Source organism: Hippopotamus amphibius, unplaced genomic scaffold, assembly GCF_030028045.1.
Source record: "Hippopotamus amphibius kiboko isolate mHipAmp2 unplaced genomic scaffold, mHipAmp2.hap2 H_1, whole genome shotgun sequence".
In the NCBI taxonomy this organism is placed as follows: Eukaryota; Metazoa; Chordata; class Mammalia; order Artiodactyla; family Hippopotamidae; genus Hippopotamus; species Hippopotamus amphibius.
The window spans coordinates 123,744-146,973 of record NW_026648280.1 but is presented as its reverse complement, the minus strand read 5'-3'; the positions used below and the strand labels follow the sequence as shown (position 1 = coordinate 146,973).

The 23,230-nt window shown below is 44.2% G+C and overlaps 1 protein-coding gene across 1 annotated transcript in view; it reads right to left on the bottom strand.

Moving 5' to 3' along the window:
• Nucleotides 1–486: 486 nt before the first annotated feature.
• Nucleotides 487–23,230, bottom strand: part of NLRP13 (NLR family pyrin domain containing 13) — a 32,384-nt gene continuing 9,640 nt past the window's right edge. The window contains exons 5-12 of the mRNA XM_057719693.1: nucleotides 21,209–21,277; nucleotides 16,859–18,443; nucleotides 14,822–14,989; nucleotides 12,795–12,962; nucleotides 11,014–11,184; nucleotides 7,750–7,920; nucleotides 3,782–3,952; nucleotides 487–661 (exon numbers count right to left, since the gene is read on the bottom strand). Coding sequence (XP_057575676.1) covers nucleotides 487–661; nucleotides 3,782–3,952; nucleotides 7,750–7,920; nucleotides 11,014–11,184; nucleotides 12,795–12,962; nucleotides 14,822–14,989; nucleotides 16,859–18,443; nucleotides 21,209–21,277 — 2,678 coding nt within the window. The remainder of the gene's footprint in view (nucleotides 662–3,781; nucleotides 3,953–7,749; nucleotides 7,921–11,013; nucleotides 11,185–12,794; nucleotides 12,963–14,821; nucleotides 14,990–16,858; nucleotides 18,444–21,208; nucleotides 21,278–23,230) is intronic.

Here is a 23,230-nt window from a genome sequence, read left to right as displayed (position 1 = left end):
AAGAGGAATCCACACCCCTGAGGACAAGGCTCATGGCCAGTGGTTTGCCACTGACGACCACGCCGGCGTTTGGCCCATAGTCATCACTGAAAAGGAAGCTGTTGAGTGAATGTGGAGTGAGACAGAGTAGGTACTAGAATGAGAAAATTGAGGGGACTCGTTGCCAAAACACCCACACATCTATGAGACTGCACCATCCAGTACGGTAGTCAGTAGCCACACGTGGCCATTTAAGTTAATTCCACCTAAAGAAAGTTAAAAATTCAGTTCCTCTGTCACACGAACCACATTTCAAGTGCCCAGTACCTGCACACGGCTAGAGCCCACTCTATTGGAAAATACAGATACAGACCACCTCCTTCGTCACTGAAAGTTCTGCTGGCCATCACTGCCCCAGGACACTGAATGCAGGGTAACCTGGATGCACGTGAGAACATCATCCCATCCGTCTCCACCTCGGCCGCTGCTTCCCCGGGTCAGCGGGGATTACCCGAGTTTCCGTAGTTTGCACGTGGATTTTTTCAGGGACGTCCACAGCGTGTTGACTCCCTCTGGCCCCAGGTCATTTCCTAGAAGGTTCAGATTAACCAGGCTTTTACTGCTCCTGAGAACAGAGGCCAGAGGCCAGCAGCAGTCAGATGTCAAATTGCATTTCTCCAACCTAGAGGTGGGTGGGACAGAAGCGTGAAAGATGGTCCACCATGACTGAGAAATTAGAGATAAAAGTGATTCGAGATTTAGGGGGAAATGCAATACTGAAACACACTGGCTAACACACACCAGGCACTTTTCCAAGTGCTGACACGTAACGCGTTGAATCTGTATACCAATCCTATGTAAGGCAGAGGATATCTTAAACCCCATTTGACAAATGAGGAAACTGAAGTTCAGCCTGTCCAAATGTGAAAGAAACAATTTTAGTATAAAGTGGATGTGTTCATTTAAAAGGCCCTGGAAAGGACTAAAATAGCATTACTATCTCTTCTTTACACTTTTTCTATCTTATTTCTAAATTTAACAATACAAACATCTGAAAACAGGGTTGGCTCACTACTAGGGATACAAAGACAAAAGAGACAATGTATTACATCAGTTTAACACAGCAGAAATTTCCATCTAAGTCTATAAAGAAATGTTGTGTGTGGTTATACATGCAAAATTTGATGCCCAAAGAGTAGAGGGAAGGGATACATTCCTGTAGGTTGGAAGAGGTCGGGTAGATTCCAGGGGATGCTTCAGGATAAAGGTACGATTTGATGGACGGGAAGAGCATGGTGAGAAGAACACAGGTTCCAGTGTCAAGCAGGTGTGTACCAACCTCTCAGGTCTGACGCACCCAGCAGGGCTTCTACCATTATATTATATACCATTGGCCTTAATAGTGTTCCTTTAATAGTATTCCTCTAGTCTTCTAGGCCAGTGTTTCTCTCTCAGGGGTGTTTTTTCCCCACGGAGATTTGGTGATGACTTAAGACAGGGGAGGTGCTAATGGCATCTGGTGGGTAGAGGTCAGGGATGGTGCACAGGACAGCCCTCCACCACCAAGGATCACCCAGCCCTAAGTATCAGCACAGCTGAGACTGAGAAACCCCGGTCTACAGGGTAAAGAAGGAACCCTGTGTACACAAATGTGGGACCTGCAGGGAGCTGCTTCAAGGCTGCAGCACTGGAGAACGAGACTAGATGAAAGTAAACTGTGTATCAGGAAAGAATTCCAGCAAGAATCTCATTCAGATTTGAGGGAGAAATCAAAAGCTTTCCAGACAAGCAAAAGTTAAGAGAATTCAGCACCACCAAACCAGCCTTACAACAAGTGCTAAAGGAAAGAATTCATCGTTGAAGACAATGCAGTAACTGTTGACAAATGTGTTACTCTTTCTGCCTCTGGGGAGAAGCACTTAGAGAGAGAGGGGGCAAGACCCTTATCATTTTTAAAGCATAACTATGACCCTGATTGACTTGTATCAATCTGGTGGCGTCTCCTTTACCTACAGGATAAAGAATATTGCACCTAAAGATGCTTCTCAAAGGTTAGGACTGTGGTGAAAAACAATTGGCTTCTGACTTATTTCAATTGGCGTAATGCCCTCAACGTACATCCGTGTTGTCACAAACGGCAGGATTTCCACAGAGAAAGACAATGACTATATGACATCACGTATATGTGGGACCTGAAAAAGCCAAACTCAAAGAAACAGAGTAGAATGGTGGTTTCCAGGGTTGAGGAAAGGGGGAAAAGGTGAGATACTGGTCCAAAGGTACAAACTTCCAGTTATAAGATGAATAATCTCTGGGGATCAAATGTACAGCATGGTGGCTACAGTTAGTAATACTGTCTTATATACTTGAAAGTTATTAAAAGCATAAATCTTAAATGTTCTCACCACCAAGAGGAGGGCAATTCCGTGATGGGATGGTGGTATTACCTAAAGCTAGGGTGGTAATCACTTTGCAATAGATGAATGTATCAAATCCAAAGGTTGTACACCTTAAAATTTTACAATGTTATATATCCACTATATCACAACAAAGCTGGAAGAAAAAGGAATTGCCTTCTGAGTCAGACTTGGATCAGGTCCCTGTCCCCATCTTTATTTTAGCTAAGTGAGCTCCTAGCCTCAGTTTCTTCATCAGTAAAATGGGTTTAAAAGGACTAACCGCCTCTTGCCTCCATGCTGGAGTGTGAATGGGTGAATGTAACCTGCTTCCCATTTCCAAGCACGTAGTAAGCACGCAAACGATACCTTGCCCTACAGAATTTTTTCCTACATAGGTCTATGCCCCTTCCCCACGCCCATCACTGGGTTCCAGCCACATGTTATTAAATTTCCCTGCAAAATCCACCTCTGAGCTCTTATATAGGCTGTCACCCTCTGCCAAGAGCTTTCCCTCCCCATTCTTTTTGGGGACTTGCTGATGGCGGCAAGAACTCAAGTTTTAAGGAACATCTCAAGACCAGAGCTCCTCAGTACAGTTTTCCCCAAGCTCCTAAGCAGTTTGTGAGAACAGCTAGGACCACTGCCTATGTGAAAAATGGCTATCATTTGAGCCACATTTCGCCAAACATCCTACTACTTGAGGCCAAGCCACCTCAGTCTGCGGAGCAAATGCATCACATTGTGGTTACAATCAGTCTTCCCCTCAGATTGGAAAGACTCGCGGGGTAGGAAACATGCAACACCCCCCTCCCCCAAGCACCTACTATCCAATATGAACCGATTAAAAGGAAGAATATTCATAGTAGACCAAGGATGGGGCTAATAAGAGTTAAACACTTTCTCCAAACTTGGAGCTTACTGCCAAGCAGAAGGTATTTTTAAAAGGAAGATGTGTCCATCATTTCCCAACTTCTTAACTCCCACCCCTCAAATAACCATTTATTATTCCCTCCCCAGCCAAAGAGTAGAGACAGGGGACTTCCTACAAAAAGAAAAGCACGGACTCTTGCTATAGATAGATAACAGGTAAATACATAGTGATAGACAGGTAGGTAGATAGATAGGGATTGATAGATATATCCATAGATAATAGATGTATACATAGATGATAGATACGTAAACCCATATATAATAGACAGAGATAGATAGATACAGGTAGATGAGAGATGAGAGGTTACAAATGAAATCTTTCAGGCAGAATGTAAACTATCGCTGAATTTAGTTAAAAGTTTAATGGTAGTTCTTTGTACCACTTTTGTACCTTTTCTGTAAATTCAATATATCATCAGAATAAAAAGTAACCAAGAAATAAGTCAATAAAAGGAAGAAAAGCATCAACTCACCCAAGTGTCTCCAGCACACAATCTGGACGTTTCAGAATCCTGCACAGCTCTCTCACCCCACCATCCTGAGCATCATTTTTCCCAACATCCAGGATTTTCACACGATGATTTTGCTTGAGGGCGTGGGCAAGCTGCCGACAGCCCTCCACCGTGAAAGAACAATCTGACAAGCTGCCAAGTAAAAAACATACAAAGGAGGGAAAAGTCATCCTTGCAGCCTGAGTCTCCTCCGTATGTTCCAGCCCACCTCCCTTTCTTCTAAGGAAGAAAGATGCCAAAACCAGACTTCTTCTCCCGAGTCCTAGAAAGAGGAGGGTGCTGGTTAGGAGGTCTGAACCCCTGGGCGCTTTATTTACCTGTGAAAGGAAGAAAGAAGAAACAGCCCTGCAGCCCTCTCCCTCCCCAGGCCATCGACACGCTTGTCGTGTGAAGGGCTTCTCTCTGTGACACTGACTCCCAGAGCACCCAGACTCTTTTGCTATCAGAAAACATGGTTTTGCAAGCTTTGAGCTCAACATGTGAGCTGAAAAAGACAGCAGGACTCTCACCTAAGGGCAGATCTAAATTCCTGAGAATGAATTATTATAACAATTAAGTTCAAGATGAGTAATCCAGGTAAATACCTGGAGAGAGAGAGAGAGAGAATTAAAGGAGGGGCAAGTTAAGAGAGAGAGAGACAGAGATGAAAGAGAACAGACACTCAGACCCACAGAAGGGGAGCAGAGAGACACTGAATAACTCAAAAGTGACACCTTAAGGAGGAGAAGGTGTGTACATAAGGCAAAAATCCTGAAGACATAAAAGGAAAGTTGGGCTTCCTGAAAAATGTCCACATGGTTAAAACTCTCAAGAGCCAAGTCTAAGGGAACTGCCAACAAGATAAACAATCTATTCAGATTACACCTCAAATGGCTCCATTTCTGTAGTGAAGAATGCCTTCAAGTCAGTAGGAAGAAAACAACCCAAAAACCCAATAGGGAAAAAAATCAGTCATCAAGTTTTATCAAAGGTTTTTCATTTGCAAGTTTGCACAAAGGGCTTTCAACATTTGAAAGCTGGTCAACTCCATTCTTATTCACAGAGATGCAAATATACCTGGTCTTTGAGTTTGCAATTATACAAGGACTTCGAGTTTACTGAGGAAGGGATGTGACACCTGGGGCTGAACCCAAAGTAAGCGTGGGGGTTTAGATGAAAGGAGACTGTTCAACTTGTTGAAGCTGGGTCATGGAGATTGTACACTACTCTCTTCTCTTGTCAAAGTTTCAGTATTTCCGTGGAAGAATAAGAATAGGTTATTTTCCTACCTCTCAGATGGACATAGATCAAGGAGCTTTGGTGACACTGTACGTGAAGGTGTGGATAACAGGTGCTCTTGGCTGGTGGTAATGTCAGTGGAGGCCGATGGGGCAATGTGTGTGAATGTTGACTGTCATACTGAGGGAAGTAAGTCAGACAGAGAAAGACAGATCTCTTAAGACATCATTGATAGGTGGAATCTAAAAAACAGGGTACAAATGAACTTATTCACAAAACAGAAATAGGATCACAGGTGTGGAAAACAAACCTACGGTTACCAGGGAGGAAGGGGGAGAGGAATATATTGGGAGATTGGGACTGACATACACACACGACCATATATACAATAGAGAATTAATAAGGACCTGCTGCACAGTACAGGGAAGTCTGCTCAATACTCTGCAATGACCTATACGGGAAAAGAATCTAAAAGAGTGAATATAACTGATTCACTTTGCTGTACATGGAAACTAACACAACATTGTCAATCAACTATACTCCAATAAAAATTTTAAGAGAATGGCCCAACAAAAAATAAATTTGATTGCTGATACCTTTTGACCCAGGCCTTCTATTCCTAGGAACCTATCCTACAAGTGTATTTACACGTGTCCAAAATGGTAACGGTACACCGATACACTGAACAACTGTTATAACCATTTTACAAAACTGGAAATAACCAGAGCGCTTATTATGTGAATAGAATGCTCATTCAATAAATTACTACACAGTCATAAAAGGGTTAAAGTCGTTATGTACGGATGTGGAATATTCTCAGATACGCTATCCGGGATGCACATTTTCATATTCATAAATGCTTAGTTTATAAACACATATATGCACAAAAGATCTATGGAAGGATTAAAAAAATGATGATGAGAGCATGGGTGGCCTCCGTGGAGGGGAACCGAGTGGCAGGGAAACACTGGTGGAAGGTGGCTTCATCTACCCTTTGGTGTCCGTGGAATCAGCAAAGCGCAACAGAACTTTCTGGGAGGTGATGGAAACGCTCTAAAGCTATACTGTCCACTACAACAGCCACCGGCCACCCATGACTCTTCAAATGTAGTTAGTTTCACAGGGGGACTGAATTTTTCATTCTATTTAATCTTAATTTAAATCTAGGCAACTGTGGCTACTGCTGTCGTACTGGGCAAGGTAACTAACTTTTTACAATCTGTTTTTAGATATTTTAACTAAAACAAATATAACCCATTACATAATCTGAGAAACTTATGGTCTACAAATACCCAAACTAAGAAATATTTATATTGGATCAGAGAAACTTACATGAAAACACTATCTTTGAAAAAAGATAAAAGCTTTAGACAAATACAAAATACTACAGCTGTAACCATTTCAATGTCTTTAAAAATATAACATTTTAGTCTGGGTTAAATCTCAAAATAATAAAATCTTCAAATGATACTTGAGAAGAGTTACCGTGAAGCACAGAAGTTTTTGACATAGATTTTTTAAATGATTGAATAATTATCTTTGTAAAATTTCTTAAAACTTTTGGCTACTGTGTATACCTAAATGTCGTCCGAATGACAGCCTAGTAACCTTTAATCCTGTGAATTTACTTACCGATAGAACCACTGCAAAAATATTCCATTTTGTTTAATTTTGGATCAGCTGCACTTTAGATCATTAAATTATTCCTGATATTATTCAAGTTAAATTTAATGGTACAGACAAAGGTCCCAGTGTTCTTAGTAGCCTATGTCGGTAGTTATTTGGCTGTCCTCCCACTGCTACCTATATTCCAATTGGGGGTCATGAGCCTTTTTGAGATTGACATGGACTATATTGTTGAAAACATGAATTTACTACATACATAATATACAAAATCATTTCCATTACGATTGGCAAACTGCGGAGACTCAAAGCTCATTTCAGACTTCTATCCTGTGTCAGACATGGGAAAGCACATTTTATAGGAAAGAGCTAGCCTAGCATCCCTGAGCCCTGTCCTGAGAAAGCCCTGCTGGCAAGGCTAGTGTGGCCCTTGGCTGCTGACTGGGAACCTGGATTTCAGGAGAGTTCCCCCGATTCCCTGCTCAGAGTGACTCACTGTGCCTAAGCTGTGCAAACCATGTGGTTTATGCTGAACACATGTTTTCCCTGTGGAAGTCTAGAACCTTGGTACATGGTAGGCAGAGGTGTCCACACAACTGGCACCCAAAGTCCCGAGTACTGAGTCTGTCTTGAGCATCCCTGGTACACAGCATTTCACGTGCATTGCCACAGCCCTTTGCTGGGAGAATTCCGTGTGTCCTGGCTGATTCCACTGGGTGAGAATCCCTGGGACCTCACCCCATGCACTTTTTCCCTCTGCTGATTTTGCTTTGTCTCCCTTCACATAAATAAACCACAGCCATGAATACGACTGTACGCTGAGTTCTTTGCGTCCTCCCAGTGAGTCATCAGACCCATAGGGTGGTCTTGGGAACCCCCAAGACCACTGTGATTTGTCCTCAACAGTCATCTCATCTTCTCCCCTCCAGCACCAATACCCACCCACAGGCTCCCACCTCCATCAAAACCAATAGCCTCTCTATGTGGACCAGCTACCACGCCCAGGACTAAAACCCCATCTGGATCTCAGGTCAAGTCACATGACTCTCCTCTCAGCCAGTACCCCAGAGAGAAGTGATGCAACTTACATCAGGTTCTGCAGGTTACAATCTGGACGACTCAGGGCCTCACACAGAAACTTCACCCCCTCATCTCCCAGGTTGTTCTTCCGCAGATTCAGGTGTGTCAGGCTCTTGTTCTGGAGGAGAGCGTCTGACAAATACCTGCAACTGGGTGCACGAAGCTGGCAGGACCAGAGCCTGTGGGGGTCAGAACCACAGAGACAAATGCTCAGGAAAGCAGCCCGACACGAGGCCCCCCCTTCCAGGTCACCCACGGGCTCTCCCTGGACCCCAGTCCAGGACACACCAAGCATCTGTGTTTACTTGTCCTTTCTTGTTCCAGATTGATGCAATGAGCACATCAAGGATGTGCTAGTCATCCATGATTGGGTTAAAAAAATAAAGGAATGACGGTCAAAGGATAAAAGGTTTCAGTTACAGGAGATAAGTAAGTTCTGAAGATCTACTCTACTGCCCAGACCATGCCTACAGCGAACAAAACTGCACTGCAAACTTAAAATTATTGTTAGATCCTATGTTAAATGTTACCACACACTAAGAAAATAATAAAGGAGGCGGGAGGAAACTTTGGGAGTGATGGATTCATTCCTGGCCTTGATGGTGGTGATGGCTTCACTACTGTGTGTTTATCCCCAAACTCACCAAATTGTATAGATTAAGTATGTGCAGCTTTGTGTTTGTCAAAAAAATAAAGTTTAATGTAAGAGTTTTAATATTTAAGTAAAAATTGTAAATGAAGGGGAAGTATTTTAAATAGCTTTGAGGCAGCTGGGGATGAGCCCCAGGTGCTGGAGCCAGACAGACGTGGGTTCAAAGGACGCTCAGCTGTTACTGTTCTAGGTGTCATCTTATTATATACTACTAACATCAATATATGTCATAGTAAACGTACTATATGAAAGTACTGTCCCTGGTGGCCCAGCGGTTAGGACTTGGCGCTTTCACTGTTGTGGCCCGGGTTTGATCCCTGGTTGGGAAACTAAGATCCCACAAGCCACAAGTCATGGCCAAAAACAATAAAATAATATAAAGCATATGGTATACATTATATATTAATATACATCATAGTAAATGTAATATATGAGGGTGACTCAAAAATTATCCGCACTCCTGTTATACTAAAACTGTAAATTCTACAGCCAGCGTGTGGATAAGTTTTGACTCACCCTCATATTAATATGTATCATAGTAAATGTAATATATTAAAGTATGCGGTATAAGTTATATTACATATTATTTTATAATACTTTGTAAACATAACAATTGCACCTGTGTAATACTAGTTCTTATTATATATGTATTAACTCCTGTTAACATTCTGGTTCTTTGAGGCTCAGGGCCAGGGGAGTACTAATCACTGGTTTCTTGCTCAGACTCTATGGTCTTCCACCGTAATCACCACTTTGGGTGCACCTCAAGAACCTTGGCCTTTTCCAGTCTTCTATACTCACCGGAGCAATATCCAACCCCAGGAAAACTCAGTTCCACCCGTGCCCCTGAGACGCAGAGTGTAGCTGCAGAAGAAGACATCTATACAATCAGCTTGGCATCCACCACTACATCTCATCCCTACCCATGGACCCTCTTGAGTCCTACAGTCCCATCTACACCTGCTCAGGTAACATCTCTGCATAGCTATTTCACGGGCGTTCCACGCTCCTATGCCCAATACAAACTCCTCACACACAAGCCAGTCTTCACCGTGTCAGGAAATGACAGCATCCCTCACCCAGCAGCCCACGCCCATCACCTGGAGGCCTTCTTGCTTCCTCTCCCTTCTAAACCACCCCTACTCCATCAGCAAGTTCCCACGGCTCCACCTTCACATATACCCTTAAGTCCGACCACCTCATCCAAGCCAGCTCTCTCTTAGCCTCTTGCCTGGGGTACAGACATCTGCTTCTTCTCATCCTTCTGTTCCCCATTATAGTCCATCCTTCTAGAGCAGCCTGAGTAATCTTTCAGAGCCTGTCACTGTCAAACCTCCAAACAAAACCACACATTCCTACAGCGCCTGGGCGTATTCAGGCATCTTCCCACCTCTGCAGCTTCGTCTTCTCCTGTTATCCCCTCACTCACGGGACTCCAGTCATGTGAGTTTTCTCGTTCCTACAACACCTCCAAGCTCATTGCAACCTCAGGACCCTTGCCCTCCTGTTCCTTCTGCCTGTGGCTTCCTCCCTGACTTTCTTCAGGTCTCTGCTTCAATCATCACCTCCTCAGGTGGATTGGTGGGAGAAGACCTTAGGAGAAACCAACCCCATCAACTGTTGTCTATTTATTCCACTTCTTTTTTTCACATCGGAACTATTGTTGGTTGTTTGTATCTCATTCCTAAAACTGCATCCTCCACACAGGCAGGAAGCTTGTCTATCTTAACCACCCCCCCAACCTTGGTACCAGCTGTATATCTGCAGATAGGAGCTCAGGTATCAGTTGACTAAAGTACCATCATTTCCTGGTGTCCTGGGACTTCCCTGGTGGTACAGCGGCTGGGATTCCACACTCCCAGTGCAGGGGGCCTGGCCTCAATCCCTGGTCAGGGAACTAAATCCCACATGCCGCAACTAAAAGATCCTGCATCCTGCAACTAAAGCTCAACTAAAAGATCCTGAATGCCACAACTAAGACCCAGCACAACCAAATAAATAAATATTAAAAAAATAACTTGCTGGCCTCCTTGTTAAAATTGAATTTCTTGGCACAATCTCCAGAGACTGATTCAAGGAATCTGGGGCGCTCAGCCATAAAAAGGAATGAAATTGGGACATTTGTAGAGACGTGGATGGACCTACAGACTATCATACAGAGTGAAGTGAGTCAGAAAAACAAATATCGTATATTAATGCATATATGTGGAATCTAGAAAAATGGTACAGGTCAACTGGTTTGCAAGGCAGAAATAGAGACACAGATGTAGAGAACAAACATATGGACACCAAGTCGGGAAGAAGAGGGGGAGGTTGGGGTGGGATGAACTGGGAGATTGGGATTGCCATATGTACATTACTAATAAGAAAAAAAAATCAAATTGTACACTAAATATATTCAGTTTATTGTATGTCAATTATATCTCAATAAAAGTTCTTAAAAATATCTGAGTGCTACTCAGTCTATGTTTAGAGCAACGCCTGCCACACTGAGTAACTGCCCCAGGAATGTCAGTTTTCAGTGATGTGAACAGATCCAGCAGGTGAAGGAGCCAGCGTCTTCCTCAACGCCCACCCCCGCGGAGGGTCATCTCCAGGCACCGAGCGCGGAAGAACTTACTCCAGTCTCTCTAAGACACACTCGGGGTGAGTCAGGGAAGCACACAGCAGCCGCACACCATCATCTCGGAGCTGATTAAGTCCCAGGCACAGTCGGGTCATTCCCCGGGTGCTGGTGAGAAGCAGGGCCAGGTCCTGACAGCTGGCCACCGACAGGCTGCACTTCTCCAGCCTGCGGGAGGGGAAGATGCAAGGTGAGCCTCCGCGATGCCTGGTTTCCTTTCTCCTTCTCAACCTCTCAGTCCCGTGGGCCACACGTCTGGGACCCCACATCATGAAAGATTAAGTTGGATAAAGGACAAAATCTTCAAGAAGGAGAATAAGGTGGATAAAGGTAATAATTCTCTATCTCAGACCTACCGACCTTTGGCCCAGAGCATTCTTGATTGGTGGCGGTTGGGGGTGGGGGGGCTCCAGCGCTCTGTAGGATACTGATCGTACCTGGTCTTTACGCACTAGATGCCAGGAGCATTCTCCCCTCCCCAAGGGTGAAAACCAAGCCTGTGTCCAGACACTGCCTAATGTCCCCGGTGGGGACAAAACCGTCCCTCCTTGAAAACCACTGCGTTTCGAGGAGGTTGGCAGAAGCCTAAGGAGGTTATGCAAAAGAAGCTGATGGTCAAGATGCCCCAAATCAAGGTGAGGGCAGCGCTGGCTGAGACAGAGCCCTAAGGAGAAAGGTGGGAAGAATGGAGATGACAAGAACTGTGTCCGTGTGACAGGTAAACACAACCGGGGGATCTCCAAGGCTCCCCAGACATCATCCCGCTGCCACCTCACGCCGCCACTCAAACTTGCAGAGGAGGTATTTCTGAAAAGGTGGTGAGACTTACGACAGCTCCTTCAGGGGGCACTTGGACGTCCCGAGGGACCCCTGCAGTCTTTTCAGCTCTCCATTAGAGAGATCATTGTCCCCCAGGCTGAGGAAGTTCAGACTTGAGTTCTTGCTGAGTTCCGTAAAGAGCTGATGGCAAAGCCCAGAGGTGAGGCCACACGACTCCAACCTATCGAAGAGGCCCCAGGGTAGGCAGTTACTCCTGGGAAGAGTGGTCTTTGTTTAGAGACCCCCTTGCTCCATGAACAAGAGCTGGTTTCTCCCTGTTCCTCATCCCTTCAAAGGCAGGATGGCCACTCTCTTCCAAGTCAGTGCTACTCAAAGTGTAGTCCGCGGTCCAGCATCACCCCAGAGCCTGTTAGAAATGCTAATTAGGGACTTTCCTGGTGCTACAGTGGTTAAGAATTTGCCTGCCAATACAGGGGACACGGGTTCCATCCCTGCTCTGGGAGGATCCCACATGCCACAGAGCAACTAAGCCCGTGAGCCACAACTATTGAGCCCACGTGCTGCAACTGCTGAAGCCCACGTGCCTAGAGCCCGTGCTCTGCAACAAGAGAAGCCACCTCAGTGAGAAGCCTGTGCACCACAATGAAGAGTAGCCCCCACCCGCTGCAACTAGAGAAAGCCCACGTGCAGCAATGAAAACCCAACACAGCCAATACATAAATAAATAAATAAATTTATTTTAAAAAATGTCAATTATCAGGCCCCACGGCAGACCTGCTGGATCCTGGGGGTGGATTCCAGGAACCTGTATTTTAACACACCCCCTTGAGTGAGTGTGATATGCGTTAAAATCTGAGAACCACTGCTCTACACCCATGCATTTTCCCCCTTTGCTAGTCTTTCTCTGTATCCTTTTTCTGCAGTGTTGACCCTTATCCTCCCAGTGAATCAAACCTACCCCAGATCTTGGGGACAGATCTGGAGAAGCAAAGACTCACCACAGATACTTGAGGTTGCAGGCGGAGTGCCTCAAACTTCTAAAAATCACCTTGGACACAGTAATTCCTAGGTTGTTAGAGCTCAGGTCCAGATGGGTCAGCTTGTGGTTACCGTGAAGCACAATGACAAGCTCCCTCAGAATCTTCACGGGAGACATGGATTTGCACCTGAGGAAGGGAGGCAGTGCGAAAGTTTTGGGAGAGAAGACTGCTTCCTCATCTTGCCTTTCTAACACACGTACACAACCTCAAGGATGATGTACAAGATATAAGAGGAGTCCAAAATTGATCTGAGTCATGGCACTAAAACGTTGAAAAGGCAATCTCAAATATACTCCCAAAGGATCACTATGCTTAGTTGGATGTATGAACTTGGGAATCCATCCTCTCCCTGCTCCTCCCCAAATCTACCATTAAGATGTCCTGGGGCTGCCTACTCTTCTAGGGAGGTGGCGCCCCCACCAAACAACACAGAGAGGACTGGTGAGAACAAATCTCTCCTGTTGTTTCTTGAACTTATTTTTCCTTATCTTGAGAACTAACTGACAGAACCAAAATGGGGGATAAAGAAAGGAAAACGATGCCAAAAGCTGTTTAAGCCTCCCTTCCGTGTATTTGATTCAGTTCACTCAATACATAGAAGTTTGAGGAGAAACATCATTGCCAAGACTTCTGCTCTTAACTCCTTGAATCACTGCCTGCATCTGATTTTTAGACCTTGAGTCATGACCTTGAGAATGGTGGAGGGAGAGTAGGGTAGTTAGTTGTCCTAGGTGCCAGAGCATCGAACCACATTCCACCTCAAATGCAACTCTAAGTATTACTCTCTATGTCCTCTATCCGTTCATTTCTTCCATGCTTCTCCTTCAAGGTCAGCCTCCATCTGCTAATTCATCCCTATCTTTAAGCCAGATTTGAGATCCTGTCATTTCTACTTGCAGCATGCTATAGGACCTCTATGTTTCAATCCCAAATTAAGCTTCGTATCCAATGTATAGATCTTTACTCAAATATGTTTTAGGTAGGTAGGTGAGGCAGAGGAGCCAACCCTATCTAAAAATGCAAAGCATCCCTCTTTCACACCCTTTCTGAGTTGCTGAACTGATTTCCTTCTGCTTTGGGAGATGTCACCATCTCATATACCATCCTGATTATTTAAGTTTGTTTCTCCTACACAATGTAAGCTCCATGAAGGCAAGAATAACCTGGTCTGTTCACTGCTAGAACCTCAGAACAGATAAGAGATGCTCAATATTGAATAAATACATGCTACACCACAGAAACCCCACCTTTCCTTAAGACATAGAACACGTCTCATGGATACCACATACCTTTGGCTCTTCTTAAGCACTTCGCCCCCTCATGCTCTAGAAATTTTCTGTTCCTCCATTTTTAGCTCAAAAAGCAGTCCTCCTCAAACATCTTAAGGAAAAAGTAGTCTGTCTACATGTATCTCTAGTGCAAGACAGATTGCCATTTTTTAGTTAAAATATGAGATGAATTTTTTTGAATCACTTTTCACAATAGTACCCTAATTAGTCCATCTTCTATGTTTTGTGGGTACTTCCTCTCAGGAAATCACACTGTACAACTTCCTATACAGGTGATGTCAAAACCCACCACCTGAGTCATTGTTGCGATACCTAAACTGTTGAAGGTTCAGGTTCAAATAAGCCCAGGAGAAATAAAGCATGCCATTTACAAGGGAATGTCGTATACTATTGAATTCTAACGCTATATTCCTGACAATAATTGAGCTGTTAATGGCTCTAAAAGAATTTGCTCTAGAATGGTCAAATCCCTTCCAACCACCTTGCCACCTACTGCCCCAGCAGATGGCCATCTTTTAAAAAAATTTCAGTCTACTTTGCCTAAGGAGCAGCTTTACAAATATAAGCCCCTTTACTTTATTCTCCTGAGCACCGAGCTTACTTTCTGGCCAATAGATACTCATGGCTGTCATCAAAAGAAAAAAGTTGGGTTATGCTCCTTTTGTGTTCTTCAAACCATGGGAGTCTCACACTTACGTCAGTTTTTGGAGTTTGCACCTTGGGTTTCTCAGCTTGTAACAGAGTTCCTTCATAGATGAAGTATTCAGCTTGCTGTTACTCAGGTCCAGCTCTCTCATGTTCCCATTGCAAAACACAGAGCAGATATCCTCCCACTGACGCTTCCTGAAATTGACAACACTTGTCCTTTGTTGGGGAGACAGAGAAGGCTGATGAAAGTATATGAAACTCAACCAACACCTAGAATACGATCTACAGGAGGCAAGAAGAGACCCTAACAAAAGACACTTACTGGAGTTCTGAATAGGAAAATGTATAATCCAAACAGCAGAGTTCTCACAACACTAGATGTTTTATTCCCACAATCCTCAACAATTCTTTTCAGAGGAAAGCAACCATCTAAGTGAGGCAGACCACAGACATGATGCTTAAAAGTTCAGACTTAAAGTTAAATAGACTGAAGACAGATTCAGAGCTCTGTCTCCTAGTATTTTATCTCTGTGCTCCAATTTTCTATCTCTAAAACATGCCTTGTTAAATTTACTCTCATAGGATTTTGTGATGATTAAAGAAGATTCATGCAAATATTTAGAACTCAGAATTATTAGAATTCTAATTATTTAGAACTTCCCTGATGCAGTAGGCTCTCAATCTTAGTGAAAGAGCAATACAGGCAGAAATTAAATTTTTTTAATCTCAGAGGAGATGAGGGAAGTAAAACAAATACATTCTGAAAGCACCTGGAGGATATAAAATTCTACTCCTTAAGTCCAGAATTACAATTGGTTAAAGTAGTTGTTTCCAATCTTAAGTGTGTGTTATATATGTATGCCTGTGCTTTCATCTGTTCAACACCCCAGTTAATACTGATATACAGAGTTTAAGACCACTGAGGGGAAAAAAAGAAAAAAGAAAACAGTAAGAAGCTGTGCTATAGAGAAGTAGGACATAACACCAGAAGACCTGTTAACGACTTTAGGGAAGGTCTGACGCTTCCTCAAGCCTTAGGGTGACCACGTATGAAGTGAGGCAATGATGTTGTCTGGGTGGGTGTTGTTTCTCATAATGGGATGATCCTTGGAAAATCACTTATAGTAGGAAACTTACATGACCCAACAGTGAATGCGACCTAAGTCAAATCCCCGATTTAAGTTTTAGGGATTCAAGACAGGACTATTGATAGACCATATGCATTTGACACTAATTACTCCAGGCTCCCAAACCAAGCCTCTTACTAATATTCCAATCTGGGTGAACACAAAGAAATCAGCCTACTCAGACTCTCAACTGGTTCAATCCAAATTGAACTGGTGCTTCTTGTAGATTTGAGGGTTAAACAGGAAAGGACTTGAGAACACACAGACGCTTCTGTCTCAAGATAAGAATTTAGAAGGCGTTCCTGGGACCTGACATAATTAGCAGAACAGTCAGGTTTCCTTATCCTCCAGCCTGGAAGCCAGAAGTGTCAGTGACAGGATAAGGTCATAGGAAAAGAACCCAAAGTACCCCAAGTATTGTTAAGATTCTTCTTCCAGGAGGATGAAGGGACAGCCTCATCAGAGCAAGCTTTAAGATTCTGTTGACACCACCGGCCCCACCCTGGCTCCAATGTACGATCAAAGGAGAGGCATACAGCCTTCTATTTAAGGTCTGGTGCTCTGAAAGGGAGCTGGGCGTTAGTCCAGGCTGGGTTACCTAATACCCACATTAACTAAAAAACTGTGCTTTTATCCACCAGTTTTCTCATCTCCGAGTGACAATAAGAGATCCCCCTCCAGTGAGTGGTGGGCGCCAGTGTGACACAAGCAGATGCTGTAACACAATACCTGGCACTTCAACCTTCACCACACAGCGCCTGAGATATAAACTCTACCTCTACGTAGAAGTGTTAGTACCCAGACAATCCTCCACGCTACCTAAAGGAAAGTGTTCTCACAGACTGGAGCTGAGCTAGAATGTATGGTCCATCATAAAACACCAGTTTTTCATGGAAGAACGTGGGCAGAGCCTGTGAAGATGAGAAATTTAGGGAAGGGATGGCTTTGCATTACTCACTCCAGCGTCTCCAAGGCAGACGTCGATTTCGTTTCGAGGATGGGACCACTGACGGAGATCCTCAGCTTACGCAACTTCTGGCAGTGCTGTAGGCAAAATGAAGACACCCGGAGGTGTTGATGTCCACGGATGTCAAGATCGGCTTCAAGGACGTGGTTTAAAACCCGTCTTGTGAAGTTTTCATCCTGAGTCTCATGTAAGCACTGGAAAAACTGTAGGAATTCAAAGTGGACTGAGACAGCATTGTACTTCTCCAAGTCTTCTGCCCAGTCTAATAATTCCTCCATTATCCTGGGAGACATTGCACAATGTAAAGCATCTTGTAGCTCTCTTGCTAGGTCTGTATTTAAAAGACCGAAGAAAAAAAGAGCCATCTGATGCCAATAGATGTTTGCGTTAGTGAAGGCATCGTTCAGGAATACCCGCATCTCTTGATGCTTTGGGGGACCACCAAGGGATCCTCTCGTTCCCCAGAGCACATAGAACATGGCCCCAAAAAATACCTGGAAACTTTGGTGACTGAAAGCGATGCAGTCCTCACAGTCACTGACCTTTCGAAGAATATTCAGCCTCAAGAGAGAATCAGTGAAAGAGGCTTCCAGATGCCTGCGTTCCATGACCTCTTTTGCAAAGGTGAAGTTTGACAACCACATCCCCTCTGCGGCCAGACAGCAGAAGGCTCTCCACTGTTCTGGTGAGCTCTGATCTGACAAACTCACCTCTGCCATGGCAAACAAGCTACAGAAAAAATAGGCGTAGAGACTGGTGGCGGTCTGGGTGCTCAGCTGGAAAGAAGGGTTTACCATCTGCCACTTCAGGCTGGAACACACAGCCCAGCACACCAGGGGGGCAGAGCAGGAATGAAAGAGAGTTTCCCTTTTCCTCATCCAATGCAAGATTTTCTTAGCTTTGTCTTGGTCACCAAAGAACCGGATGAGATACTCCTCCCGGTCCCCTTCTGTGAATCCTGAGCTGATGACAAAGCATGGATTCACTAACAAGTGTTTAAGATCTTTATTGATAGAGCCTCTGGTAATTATCAGTAAGGTAGCTGTGGGAACCAACTCCTTCTTCAACAAGTGGAGGAGGATTCTGGCCACTGGGAGCTGCTGGTACCAGTCTGTGCAGGGTGGGCTGTCGTACAAGTCGGAGGACACAGCCACTTCTTCAAGGCCATCAAGGACAAACAGGAGCCTCTCAGGGTGACCCCTGAACTCGTCGATGGGGACCTGAGAGTCAGGCCAGTCCCAGGAAAGCAGGCCAGCCAAGGTGGTGTTGGCAGTTGCTCCTACTTTGTGGCAGCTGATGTAGAAAACATAGGAGAATCGGTGCTGAAAGAGCACGCCCTGCGCCCAGTGCAGCACGGCCTTCATCGCCAGGGTGGTCTTGCCAACCCCCGCCATGCCCTCCAAGACCACGGTGAGGGGCTGGGCCCCCGTCCTGTTAGGATGCAGCAGGCTCCGCAGCTCTTCGTGTTCCTGCTCCATCACGTTGCGGAGATATATGTGGTCCTCAGGCCAAGGGGTGTTGTCCCACAGGACCAGTATTTTCGTCCTCACCCTCTCTCTGTATCTCCTTCTGTGGTCTAAAACAGAAGTGAAGCAAAGCAGATGGCCACATGGCACATGGAAAGATGCTCAATAATGCTAATTATTAGAGAAATGCAAATGAAAACTACAGTGAGGTATCACGTCACACTGGTCAGAATGCCCATCGTCAAAACAATCTACAAATAATAAACACCGGAGACGGTGTAGAGGAAAGGGAACCCTCCTACACTGTTGGTGGGAATGTAAATTGGTGCAGCCACTATGGAGAAAAGAATGGAGTCTTCTTAAGAAACTAAAAATAGAGCTGCCTTATGCCTCAGGAATCCCACTACTGGGCATATACCCAGAGAACACCATAATCAGAAAAGACACACGCACTCCAATGTTCACTGCAGCACTATTTACAATAGCCAGGACATGGAAGCAACTTAAGTGTCCATCGACTGGGAATGGATAAAGAAGACGTGGTACATGTATACAATGGAATATCACTCAGCCGTAAAAAAGAATGAAATAATGCCATTTCCAGCAACATGGATGGACCTAGACATTATCATACTAAGTGAAGTAAGTCAGACAGACAGACGGACAAATATCAGTGATATTGCTTATATGTGGAATCTTTAAAATGATACAAATGAACTTATTTGCAAAACAGAAATAGACTCACAGAGAACAAACTTACAGTTACTAAAGGGGAAATGGGAGAGGGATAAATTAAGAGTTTGGGATTAACATATACACACTACTATATATAAAATAAGATAATCAACAAGGACCTGCTGTATAGTACAGGGAACTCCCACTCAGTATTTTGTAATAACCTCTCAATAGTTTGTAATAACCTATAATGGAAAAGAATCTGGAAAAGAATACGTGTATAGCACACATGTATATATACGCACGCACATGTGAATCACTGTGCTGTACACCTGCAGCGAACACACTATTGTACATCAACTATCCTTCAATTAAAAAAAAAAAAGAAAGTGGAATTCAAGATTAAATGGAGCCCCAGGATGGCAACCAATATGGACTGGAGAAGGACGTGGGGCTTCCGGAACTGTCTAGAAATTATGGCAAGTGAGCCAATGGACTGACTCCCTGATACGTGTGAAGGTGTTATCCTTCCCAAAGAATTCTGAGATGATGCAATGATAGTTGCATGGAAAGTTAAACCAAAGCAGAGCAATTATTAGCTCAAGCAAAAACAGAAAATGCTTCTCCCAAAAAGGCATGTGTAGTGGGCTCAGTGACCCCCCAAAAGATACATCCACATCCGAAACCCTGAACCTTATGTGACAAAAGAGGTAATTAAAGACCTTGAGAGGAGAAGCTTATCCTGGATTGTCCCAAATGCAAGCAGATGTTTTCCCGTAAGAGAGAGGCAGAGAGTTCTGAGACAAAAGAGGAGGCCATGTGACCACAGAGGCGGGAACTGAAGTGATGCCCCCACAAGCCCAGGAATACCAGCAGCCACCGGAAGCTGGAAAAACGGAGGACCAATTCTCCCACCAAAGCTTCCGGGGGGAGCACAGCCCTGCTGACACCTTGGTTTTAGACTCTCTCTCTCCAGCACTGAGAGAGAATATATTTCTATCGTTTAAACTCCCAGTCTGTGTTAGTTTATTACAGCAGCCCTGGAAAATGAATACAGCATGTAATCCTGACTAATGACACAGCTCAGCATTGACTTACATCCACATGACACAGAATACCTATTCCTCCAAATCATAATTTTATTGGAGGATAAATGAAAAGAGAGATACCTGCTGTAATGAGGGGTCAGATAACTGATTGAAAACCTAAGAAACGGCAGTATATGTTAATTGTTTATAAGCACAGAAATAAAATAGGCAAAGTGGAAGCCAAGAGTGGCATGTGGTTGATTCCACAGAACAGGACTCCAGGGTCAGGCAAAGGACTGGTGCTTTTCATTACAAGTTCTGCATTTTATGCATTTCTTTTTGGATTATACCCAAGTACAGCATGTATTTCTTCGATGCAAGCAAAACTGTTCCATCACGATCGGTATTACTTTGTCCATGTGAAAAATCTCCATGGGGCCCCTGATACAAAAAAATACAGCTTGGCAGGATTGTTCCCAAAAGCCAAAATGTGGGAGCAACTTAAGCGTGCGCCAACAGATGAATGGATAAGGAAGATGTGGTATACGCAGTCACAATGGAATATTTCTTGGCCATCAAAAGAAAGAAATTTTTGCCATTTGCAGCAACGTGGATGGACTTGAAGGGCATTATGCTAAGGGAACTAACACAGACAGAGAAAGACAAATACTATACAGTATCACTTACATGTGGCATCTAAAAAAATGCAACAAACTATTGATGATAAAAAAAAGAAGCAGACTCACAGATATAGAGAACAAACCCGTGGTTGCCAGTGGGGAGAAGGACACAGGAAGGAGCATGAGAGGGGCTGGGGACGTGGGAGGTTCAAATTATTATGTGCGAGACAGGCTACAAGGGTGTACAACCTGGGGAATATAGCTGATATTTTGTAGTAACCGTAAATACAGTGTAACCTTTAAAAATGGTGTAAAAAAAGTACAGTTAACTATTAATGAAGCAAAAAGTCCAGAAACAGACACTGGTACCTAAGACCATAGATGGTATCCAGAGAGAAGGTCTACCTATTACTCAATAGGCAGCACTGGAAGAACAGACTGGCAAGTTTCTGGCAGACTATAGATTGAAGACATTTCAGAGGCAGTGGCAACTATAGAACCCACAAAATGAACGCTTCCTCAAGCACTTTGATCATTATCAAGTCTCCAAACCTGTTTCTTCTTCTGGCATCTCTGGGTCTTCTTGGTTTGGATCTTGGGGTCCCCACACCTGTGCCGTCTCTGAAATTAAAACAGAGATGATGGGACAGTGAGATTCCCCTCCTCCCTTGGCTGAAAAACAAGTTAATAATGACAGATGGTCTTTGTAGAACCAACTATTTCTCTGACAGACTTGGAATTGAAGACAATGAAAATTTTATCTTCAAGCCTCTTGGACCCAACTACTTTGCAAACAGGCTACTTTGCAAACACCACAGCACACATTAAAAGCACACCCCTGCCTGGGGGCCTTGGATCCAGCCAGCCCCCTGTCTGGAGTGCTTCTCCCCCACCTGCATATCCACGTGGCTCCCCCCCCCCCCCCAGGTCTCTGCTCAAATCTTAGCGCCTCGATAGTGCCTGATGGTCCTGGTTAATGCGGCACCTGATTCCTGCATCACACCCCTCAGGCAGCCCCACGCGCCCTCCGCTCCCCTCTCCTCTGCATTTGTCACCTTCTCGCGCACCCTGGAATGCACTTACTCGTCACACCCATCACCCGTCTCCCCACACTAGAGGGGAGACAGGGAGCCGATCTGTGTGTGTTCATGATGTATCCCAAGTGTGCAGAGCAATCCCAGCACACAGAAGCCACTCTAGTGTCTTGGGAATAAAATGCCGTGGGAGAAGTCACCAGCCCCCTCATGTGTTTCACGTAACCACTCTGAAAGTCCTATTTCTCACAAGCTAAGGAACCCCTTCCATGTCTTCCTCATGCACCGTATGATACAACAATTCTACTCCTGGGCATGTATCTGGAGAAAACCGTAATCCGAAAAGATACACGCACCCCAGTGTTCATTGCAGCACTAGTTACAATAGCCAGGACATGGAAACAACCTAAGTGTCCACCAGCAGAGGAAGGGGTAAAGAAGTTATGGTACATATTTACAATGGAGTATTACTCAGCTATAAAAAAGAATGAAATAATGCCATTTGCAGCAACATGGATGCAACTGGAGGTTATCATACTAAGTGAAGTCAGATGGAGAAAGACAAATATCATATGATATCACTCATGTGGAATCTAATTTTTAAAAAATGGTACAAATGAACTTATTCACACAACAGAAACAGACTTACATTTATCAGACACAAACTCATGGTTACTAAAAGGGAAACTCTGGGGAGGAGGGATAAATTGAGGACTTTGGGATTAACATATACATACAACTATATATAAGACAGATAACCCACAAGGACCTACTGCATAGCACAGGGAACTCTACTCAATATTCTATAATAACCTATATGGAAAAAGTATCTGAAAAAGAATGGATGTATGTAAATGTATAACTGAACCACTATGCTGTACACCTGAAACTAACAACATTGTAAATCAACTATACTCCTATAAAATTAAAATTTAAAAAAATTCAGAAAGTACCAAAAAAAAAAAAAAAAAAAAAAGAGCTGGGCTGTTACAAATGAGCAGACTGGAATTTAAATCTATTTTCTTAAAAAAAAAAAACCCAATTCTCACTTCCCTTTAGCCATCTGTGGAAGCCTGCTGAACTTAAGATTCACTCAACTCCCCGCCCCCCCACCCCCCCAAAATCGGATGAACTAGTCTTGGTGGGGTGGAGGGTGTGTACAGTGAGATGGTAAAGACCCTCCCAGTTCTGATACTGCCTGTCTGGCATCATCTTCAAAGTAGCATCTGGAAACCACCAGGGAAGGTGATGCTGTTAGAAGAAAAACTGCCTCAAAGATGAACAAACGATGGAGAATCTACCTTGCGCCCAGTGCCTTCTAAGCCTTTCACCCTACAAACTCGGAGTTCGGTAGAGCCAGCTCTGTTTTCAGGAAGAGAATGGGGCCCAGCGGTGCATGATTTGCCCAGGGTTACAGCTGGGGAGGCAGAACCAGCCTTTGAATCCAGGTCTGTTGTGAGAACCTGAGCTCTTAAACCCACCGTCCCTAAAAGACAGCATGCCTGTGCCTGCAGACAGGTGCTCTCACACACTCACAGAT